The 9,720-nt window shown below is 50.3% G+C and overlaps 1 protein-coding gene across 4 annotated transcripts in view; it reads left to right on the top strand.

Annotated features, from left to right (window-relative positions):
* The window catches only part of SUCO (SUN domain containing ossification factor), a 155,998-nt gene that overhangs the window by 97,431 nt on the left and 48,847 nt on the right, over positions 1 to 9,720 (top strand). For all 4 annotated transcript variants that reach the window (XM_075322227.1, XM_075322228.1, XM_075322229.1 and 1 more), the window contains 2 exons: positions 1,061 to 1,154; positions 8,451 to 9,572. In XM_075322227.1, the coding sequence (XP_075178342.1) occupies positions 1,061 to 1,154; positions 8,451 to 9,572 (1,216 nt within the window). The remainder of the gene's footprint in view (positions 1 to 1,060; positions 1,155 to 8,450; positions 9,573 to 9,720) is intronic.

Here is a 9,720-nt window from a genome sequence, read left to right as displayed (position 1 = left end):
TGAAGGGTTGTCGGATCTATGGGTTTTAGGATGCCTGGGTGTCAGGAGTGAAGATCTGCGATGATGTAAAGAACCATCTGATGCCGAGGAAAATGAGGTAGATGGGTCCTGTTTTTAAGAATATTGTGGATCGATTTCATTTTTTTAGAAGTATGGACCTATCCACAATATTTTCCTAGGCTTCAAATGGCTCTGCATACAATTGTAGCTCTTCAATCATGGCATCCTTATACCCACTGATCTGACAACCCTTTTAGATGACATTGCATGCTACTTTCTAGACATTAGACAATTGCACCTTGATCTACTCCACCCGCTCCCAGCTGTGTTTCTCCATGGCCAATGTCATAGCAGGCAGGAACATTGGCCTGAACTGCTCTCCATCTGTGATTATATGGATGGACTCCTGATTACTTCAGCAGCTTCTTTCAGTAGTCTTGGCTAGATAAGGATTGTGCCCCATTAGTCCGTGTAGGTGAATAGAACAGTTTAAAGCTGGATTTTGCAACATCTTTGATCTGTTGTCAAAGGTATTGATGCACCCGGGAAAGTTTTACTACCTAACTGGTATGTCGTGTATCACTCCTAGTACAACAATGTTTTGTAGTAATCCATTGTGCCTAGAAATCTTTAAAGCCACATGTTAATACCCGTGATTAATTTGTTAATGGACCTCACTGAACTGTGTCTGGACCTCACCTTCAAAATGGTAAAATAATAAAGCTTCATGAATCCTAGCACCCCTCAACCAGAAGAGCTGGTTACTGTATTCTTGCCCCTTCCGGGTTTAGGATACAGCATCCTCCTAAGGATTGTGACCTGTTTTCTATCAACCGGTCACCTGAGTGCCCTCCTACCTCCTTTAGTCGCACACAAGTTTTTAGGATTTTGGTGATTTGTTTTACTTGGGTTAAAGTTCCCCCACTATCTTGCCTATATTAAGACCTATAAATGCTGTAATGTTGAGTTGTCTGGTGGCCTTCTCTTTCGTGTTTATTCAGGGATCTTACCATGTTTTTATTACATCAGACAATTGATTATCTTTATATTTTGTCCATAGCTTTGAATGGTAGCACACCCCAAAATGTTACTGAAGAACCTCCAGCCACAAATACAACTAAGACCCCGGAGGAAGCACCAGCTCCGGCAGTGACGTAAGTGTACTCCATCCCTTGAGCTCCTTCCTGTGCATTCACCCCTTTGTACAGATACTGTACACGTCAGTATAGATCTTGTATATCGGCGCTTTGCTGTTGTCCAGTGAAAACAAGTTATCGCCTAACCACCAGATAGGTGTTAATTTGTAGACTAGTGGAAGGCTGACCTTTTGGGACCCGCACATATGGCAGAATTTTTCATCTCATGTTACAAAATGGAGAGGCCGATCAGATGTCTGACTGCCACTTCATTCATTCTCTGTGGCTACCAGAAAAAGCCAAACAAAGCCCTCAGCAGTCACATAGTGAATAGATCGGACGGTCTCACATGCGCTCTGCTCTTCCATCTTACCAGGCATGAAAAATCCTGGTTCTGCCCATTGATGCATGCAGGTCACTGTGGACAGATGAGAACAAGTGATGAGCGAGCATTACTATGCTTGGGTACTCGAAACGAGCAGGTGGGATGGGCACAACTCTAGCACTGACTATTATGGTGTCAATGGGGAACTTTAAGAATTTTTATGGAAGATCTCATTTCTTTGTCGCTCTATTGGGAGACCCAGACAATTAGGGTGTATAGGCTATGCCTCCGGAGGCTGCACAAAGTATTACACTTAAAAGTGTTAAGCCCCTCCCCTTCTGCCTATACACCCCCCGTGCTCTCACGGGATCCTCAGTTTTTTGCTTTGTGCGAAGGAGGCAGACCTGCACACATAGCTCCACAGATTAGTCAGCAGCAGCTGCTGACTATTTCGGATGGAAGAAAAGTGGGCCCATATAGGGCCCCCAGCATGCTCCCTTCTCACCCCACTCTTTGTCGGCGGTGTTGTAAGGTTGAGGTACCCATTGCGGGTACGGAGGCTGGAGCCCACATGCTGTTTTCCTTCCCCATCCCCCTTAGGGCTCTGGGTGAAGTGGGATCCAGGATCGGTCTCCAGGCACTGAGGCCGTGCTCCATCCACTACTCCTGAGGAGCCTGCTGGATAGGAGCCGGGTATCGATCAGGGACAGGGCCCTGCATCTTTGAGGTACTCTGTGTCCCCGTGGGGACCGCGCACAGCAGCACTCCAGCATTGCTGGGTGTGCTAGTGCACCGGGGACTGCGGCGCTGACCGCCTTTGGTGCCATTATACACTGCAGCGGTGCTGAGTGTATTTGTGTATGGGGACGGCCGCGCTGACCGCCGCCGCCATTGTTTTTACTGAGGCGCGGCTGGGACTTGTAGTGCGCCGGGGACTCTGCGCTGGCCGCGCTTTTACGGCGGCCGCGCTTATAACTAGAGTCCCCGGCTTTTTGGGCCTAGTCTCCGTTCTTCCCGCCCTCAGCCCTGCCAGTCAGGGGAAGGGCGGGACGCTGCACAGGACGAGCAGCACTGAGGGCTGGAGCATGCTTAGCATACTCCACCCCCCTCACTGTGCACACTGTGACTCCAACTCCCGCACTTTCTCGGTCACGCCCACGACTCCCTCATCTCCTCAGGACGCCGGCAGCCATTACTGTCAGCTCCTAGGACGCTGCAGAGGGGAGACAAACTCTGGGGGACCCAGGCACGAGTTCAGGGGGCCACACAACCGCTTTCACGGGCGGTAAGCAGCACCTGAGGTGCTGATTTCACTGGTGTAGTAGTGTGTTTAGAGTTTATATCTTTGCTATACTTTACACTGTATGGTGCACAGTCAATTTTCTGGTCATATACCCTGTGGTGTGGCTCAAGGGGCAACAAAACACAGGCTTACTACGCTGCCAGCGCCGCATGTGCAATCCGGCAGGTTCCATTGACCCTCAGGGTGGACCCCTGTGGCATTTGTTCTGGCCTCTGCTCAAGGGGTCCCAGGGACAACAACCAAACAGATCCAGGTGACAGGGACGGAGTTTGCAGTTTTTACTGACAGACTTTCTGAGACTATGGCTAAAATACTAGAAGCTGGCAGTCCAGACTGGTATCTCAGACCATGGGCACTGTACAATCACTGCCCCATATTCCCCTCAGTTGGAACAACAATGTTCCCCCGGGGTGTCTCATAGGTCCCAGGGTGAAGTCTCTGACACGGACCGCAGTCCCAGACCGCCTAGGCGAGCTCGCTTAGACACCCCCTCGACCTCATCACATTGTTCAGGGTCTCAGAGAAATGACTCTCTGTATCAGAAGAGGAGGTAGCTGATCAGGATTCTGATCCTGATGCCGCTCTCTACCTGGATATCCCTGAGGCGGACGCCATAGTGAATGCTCTTATTGCGTCCATACAAATGATGCTGGATGTTTCTCTCTCAGGCTCATCCAGCAGAAGGGTCACCTTCTCAAGGTCCCCCAAGAGTACAGCGAGTAGGTTTTCTGGATCACTCTGACGTCTCAGAGGCAGTCCAGACACACCGAGTTTGTCCGGATAAGCGTTTCTTCCAAGCGCTTTAAGGATACACTTTATCCCTTCCCCCCCCTGACGTGGTCAGGGCTGGACTCAGTGTCCCAAGGTGGATTCTCCAATCTCTAGACTGGCGGCTAGATCCATAGTGGCAGTTGAAGATGGGGATTCGCTCACGGATGCCACTGACAGACAGATGGAGCTCTGGTTGAAATCCATCTATGAAGCCATCGGCGCGCCTTTTGCTCCAGCATTCGCAGCCCTATGGGCGCTCCAAGCTATTGCAGCGGGTCAGGCGCAAATTGACGCACTTACACGTACGTCTGCGCCGCAAGTGGCGTCTGTAACCTCTCAAACTTCGGCATGGCGTCCTACGCTATAAATGCTGTCCTGGACTCTGCGAGCCGTACGGCGGCTGCAGCCGACAATTCGGTGGCAATACGCAGGGCCGTGTGGCTTCGGGAATGGAAGGCAGATTCAGCTTCCAAAAAAGTGCTTAACCGGTTTGCCATTTTCTGGCGACCGTTTGTTTAGTGAGAGGCTGGATGAAATCATCAACCAATCCTGGGAAAGGAAACATCCTTACCCCAGACCAAACCAAGATTACCCCAACAGAGAATGGGACAGTCGAGGTTTCGGTCCTTTCCGGGCACGGGCAGGTCCCAATTCTCCTCTCCCAAACATCCTCAGAAGGGTCAGAGGAACTCCGATCCATGGCGGTCTAAGGCACGCCCTTAAAAGACCGCCGGAGGTGCCGCCACCAAGGCGGCTTCCTCATGACCTACGGCCCTCACACCGCATCCTCGGTCGGAGGCAGGCTCTCCCGCCTTTCAGACATTTCGCTGCCACAGGTTAAGGACCGTTGGGTGAGAGACATTCTGTCTCACGGTCACAGGATAGAGTCAACTCTCGTCCTCCGACTTGATTTTTCAGAACGTCCCCGCCTCCCGAGCGAGCCGATGCTCTTCTACAGGCGCTGGGCACTCTGAAGACAGAAGGAGTGGTGATCCCGGTTCCTCTTCAGCAACAGGGTCACGGTTTTTGCTCCAACCTGTTTGTGGTCCCAAAGAAGGACGGATCTTGCCGTCCTGTCCTGGACCTAAAACTGCTCCACAAACATGTAAAAGCCAAGCGGTTCAGGATGGAATCCCTCCGCTCTGTCATCGCCTCAATATCCCAAGGAAATTTTCCTTGCATCGATCGATATCAAGGAGGCTTATCTCCACGTACTTATTGCTCCAGAGCATCAGCGCTTCCTGCGCTTCGCCATCGGAGATGAACACCTGCAGTACGTGGCACTGCCGTTCGGCCTGGCGACAGCCCCACAGGTTTTCACCAAGGTCATGGCTGCAGTACTTGCGATCCTACACTCTCAGGGTCACTCGGTGATCCCTTACTTAGACGATCTGCTGGTCAAGGCTCCCTCTCAAGAGGCATGCCAGCACAGCCTCACCGCTACTCTGGATACTCTCCAGACTTTCGGGTGGATCATCAATTTTCCAAAGTCAAATCTGACACCGGCCCAATCGCTGACATATCTTGACATGGAGTTGTCATACCCTCTCAGCGATAGTGAAGCTTCCGCTGAACAAACACCGTTCACTACAGACGGGGGTGCAATCTCTAGGTCAGTCACTCCCCTTGAGGCGCCCCACGCACTTCCTCGGGAAGATGGTGACAGCAATGGGGGCAGTCCCTTTCACGCAGTGTTCATCAGCGTGCTCTCCAAAGGGACTCCTACGCAAGGAGACAGGAAACCGACATTCCTCAACAGGAACGTCTCCCTCTCTCAGGCATACCACTTCATTGTCGAGGGGAAATTCCTTCCTTCTCCCATCCTGGGCAGTGGTCACGACGGACGTGAGTAGGTTTCAGTGGGGAGCAGTTTTTCTCCACCACAGGGCTCAAGGTACGTGGACTCACCATTGAGTCCTCGCTTCTGATCAATGTGCTGGAGATCAGAGCAGTGTATCTCGTCCTAAAACCGTTCCAGCAGTGGCTGGAAGGCAAGAAGATCCGAATTCAGTCGGACAACTCCACAGTGGTGGCTTACAGTCCGGCGGCTTTTGCTGTGGATGGAAGCCACAGCCTCCACCATATCCGCAGTTCACATCCCAGGCGTGGAACACTTGGGAGCAGACTTCTCAGTCGCCAGGACATGGACGCAGAGCAAGGGTCCCTTCACCAGGACGGGTTTCACGAGATATGTTGCCGCTAGGGCATGCCGGACGTCGACCTAATTGCGTTCCGGCACCACAATTAGGACATTCATGGCACAGTCTCAAGATCCCAGAGCTATGGCGACAGACGCCTTAGTTCAACACTGGTCACAGTTTCAGCTTACTTACGTGCTCCCACCGTTGGCACTGTTGCCCAGAGTGTTACGCAAGATCACGGCAGACTGCCGCGGCTGCCGCCGCGTCATCCCCGTCGCTCCAGACTGGCCGAGGAGGTCGTGGTCCCGGATCGGTGGCATCTCACGGTCGGCCAACCGGGGGCACTGCCAGACCGACCAGAATTGCTGTCTCAACGGCCGTTTTTTCCATCTGAATTCTGGGGCCCTCAACCTGGCTGTGTGGCCATTGAGTCCTGGATTCTAGCGTCTTCAGGATTATCTCAAGAAGCCATTGCCACTATGAGACAGGCTAGTAAACAAACGTCCGCCAAGGTCTAACCACAGGACGCGGAAAATATTCCTGTCGTGGTGCTCTGCTCAGGGTTTCTTTCTCCCTGGCCATTTGCCTTGCCCCCCTCACTGTCCTTCCTTCAATTTGGACTGGAAAAGGGTTCGTCGCTCGACTCCCTTAAGGGACAAGTCTCAGCGCTCTCTGTGTTTTTTCCAGAAGCGCCTAGCCAGACTTCCACAGGTGCGCACGTTCCTGCAGGGAGTTTGTCACATCGTTCCTTTTTTACAAGCGGCCGTTACAACCTTCGGATCTGAACAGGGTGCTGATGTTCTTCAGAAACCACCATTCGAGCCAATGAGAGATATTTCTCTCTCACGCCTTTCGCAGAAAGTGGTTTTTCTAGTACCAGTCACTTCACTTCGGAGAGTGTCTGAGCTAGCAGCGCTGTCATGCAAGGCCCCTTTCCTGGTTTTCACCAGGACAAGGTGGTTCTGCGTCCGGTTCCGGAATTTCTCCCTAAGGTGGTATCCCCCTTTCATCTCAATCAGGATATCTCCTTACCTTCTTTTTGTCCTCATCCAGTTCACCAATGTGAAAAGGATTTGCACTTGTTAGATCTGGTGAGAGCACTCAGACTCTACATTTCTCGTACGGCGCCCCTGCGCCGCTCGGATGCACTCTTTGTCCTTGTCGCTGGCCAGCGTAAAGGGTCACAGGCTTCCAAATCAACCTTCACTCGGTGGATCAAGGAGCCAATTTTCGAAGCCTACCGTTCGGCTGGGCTTCCGGTTCTCTCAGGGCTGAAGGCCCATTCTACCAGAGCCGTGGACGCGTCCTGGGCTTTGAGGCACCAGGCTACGGCTCAGCGGGTGTGTCAGGCGGCTACCTGGTCGAGCCTGCACACTTTCACGAAACACTATCAGGTGCATACCTACGCTTCGGCGGATGCCAGCATAGGCAGACGTGTCCTTCAGGCGGCGGTTGCCCACCTGTAGGAAGGGGCCGTTTTTTCGGCTCTATTACGAGGTATTATTTTACCCACCCAGGGATTGCTTTTGGACATCCCAATTGTCTGGGTCTCCCAATAGAGCGACAAAGAAGGGAATTTTGTTTACTTACCGTAAATTCCTTTTCTTCTAGCTCTAATTGGGAGACCCAGCACCCGCCCCTGTTTTTTTGTGTACACATGTTGTTCATGTTGAATGGTTTCAGTTCTCCGATATTCCTTCGGATTGAATCTACTTTAAACCAGTTTATAATTTTTTCCTCCTTCTTGCTTTTGCACCAAAACTGAGGATCCCGTGAGAGCACGGGGGGTGTATAGGCAGAAGGGGAGGGGCTTAACACTTTTAAGTGTAATACTTTGTGCAGCCTCCGGAGGCATAGCCTATACACCCTAATTGTCTGGGTCTCCCAATTAGAGCTAGAAGAAAAGGAATTTACGGTAAGTAAACAAAATTCCCTTCTTTGTAACAACGATAAAAATTCAATTTTGGGGTTAAAGACCTCCTGTTTTGCCAAACTGCAAGCTGTATTTTACACTTGAAACTAAGTGTGAATGAGCGTTCTTAATAACATTGTTTTCTCAATCATCTTGCATTCTAAACAGGCTGCCGATCAATGAACAATCAAAGCGTTCGTTCATTGGGTGAAATGATCTTTTATTCAGAGCAAAAAATCATCTTTCTCAATAATATATCGTTCTGCATAAACTGGACTTGTACTGCCAAGATCTATGGCAGCCTCTGTGCACTGAGCGATCTGTTTCCTGACATTGCTTACTGCGGTCTGCCTGTGTAAGGCTCACCTCACATCAGTGGTATTTTGCCGCAAAGCCGGATCCGTTACAAATGTGTTTTAGTTCCATTAATTTCCAATGGAATCGTGGCAAGATACAGTCAATGTGGTTGTGTATGACGCATGTGACTGCATCTTGCCGCGATTCCATTGGAAATGATTGGAACTGAAACGCATTTGTAACAGATCCCGGCTTTGCGGCAAAATATCACTAATGTGAGCCTAAACTGGCTAATCTCTTGATCCGTGGTAGGTTTGTGTGAATAGACGCTAAGTTTCTAACTTGAAAAGTTCCTGCGTCTCTCCTTGTGGGCATCGAAGGATATACAGGGGGAGAGAGGTCTGACAGGCTATGATCTGTCTTTTTGCAGTCACTTGCAGCTTACTAACTCCTGCCCATTAAGTTGTTGTTTTAGGCAAGCATTTTATAATTCTATATTCTGGTATGATCGCTTATCTTCTACTTAAAGGAACTGATTTCTCTAAAATGTGTTTTTTCACTTTAGGTTGGAAGAAGAGAGTGTGACTCTGCCGACTGAGCCTGTACCGGAGCCAGATACTCCCGAAGAAAGCCCCATTGTTCAGCTGGTCCAGGAGGAAGAGGAGGAGCCGCCGGCCCAGTCCACTGTGACTCTCCTAGGCAACGAGGAACAAGAAGAAGAAAAAGTGTCCTGGTTCGAGTTTGAGAGCCAGGTTTACTGTGGGGAGTTGGCCACCATCTGCTGTATCTCCAGCTTCTCAGAGTACATTTATAGGTGGTGTTCAGCCATCGTTGCCATTCATAGGCAGCGTAGTAAACCAGCAGACTACAAACAGAAGGAGGAAGAGGACTCCCAGCCCACACAGCAGCCTTTATCTGCCCCAGATACTATAGAGCCCATGCCAGAACCATCTGAAAGCAAAGTTATAGAGGAGGCCACAACAGACTTCATTTTGGTAGATCCAGGAGATAATTCACCCACAGGATCTGTAAATGTCATCGAGCCCATCCCTTTGGAGCCAAGTCAGTCACAGACCATTTCTCAGTCAGTGGCAGCTGATGAAAGTGACTCCTCAAATGTGTCTCCTTCAGAGACCAACAAAATAGTGACAACCTTGACCCCTGACCTAACTCCTACAGACTCTGTACAGAATCAAACACAGGAGCTAAAACCCAGTGATACTCTGATTTATGCAGAAAAGCCAATCTTGGGCTCAGAGGACAGTATCTTGGTGGAGGAGGTGGTGGAGGGCAGCCGGGAGGAACCTGCCGACTACACCAAATTTATCAAAGATACCGAGACTCTCCAGATTGAAGAAGCTATTCCGTCCACTACGGAGAGCGAAATGGAAACTAAAGAGACATTAAAGCCTGTGATGACCCCGGTTGTGGATAGTCTTGCAGCAGCGGAAAAGAGGGAGGAAGACCACCTGAGCGAAGATGCTGCCCTAAGTGGCAGCTTGCACAGAAGTACTACTGATTTCTATGCTGAGCTACAAAATGCGACTGAGCTGGGTTATACCAATGGGAATCAAGTGCACGGCTCCAACCAGAAGGAGTCCGTCTTTATGCGCCTCAATAACCGCATTAAAGCCTTGGAGGTTAATATGTCTTTAAGTGGTCGCTACTTGGAAGAGCTCAGTCAGAGGTAAGGAAAATGATTTTGGCCATTGCTTATATACATTTAGCAGTTTTCCTGCTCCGATGGTCTCAGTATGCCCCTATATTACAGGGTTGTTTCTTCATTTAAGTGATTCTTCTGTTCATTTTTTGGGTGCTGCCCCTTTGGGTCTGGC

The sequence above is a fragment of the Anomaloglossus baeobatrachus genome, chromosome 8, assembly GCF_048569485.1.
Source record: "Anomaloglossus baeobatrachus isolate aAnoBae1 chromosome 8, aAnoBae1.hap1, whole genome shotgun sequence".
Taxonomy (NCBI): Eukaryota; Metazoa; Chordata; class Amphibia; order Anura; family Aromobatidae; genus Anomaloglossus; species Anomaloglossus baeobatrachus.
The sequence above is the reverse complement of the archived record's forward strand: the minus strand, read 5'-3'. Positions and strand labels throughout refer to the sequence as shown.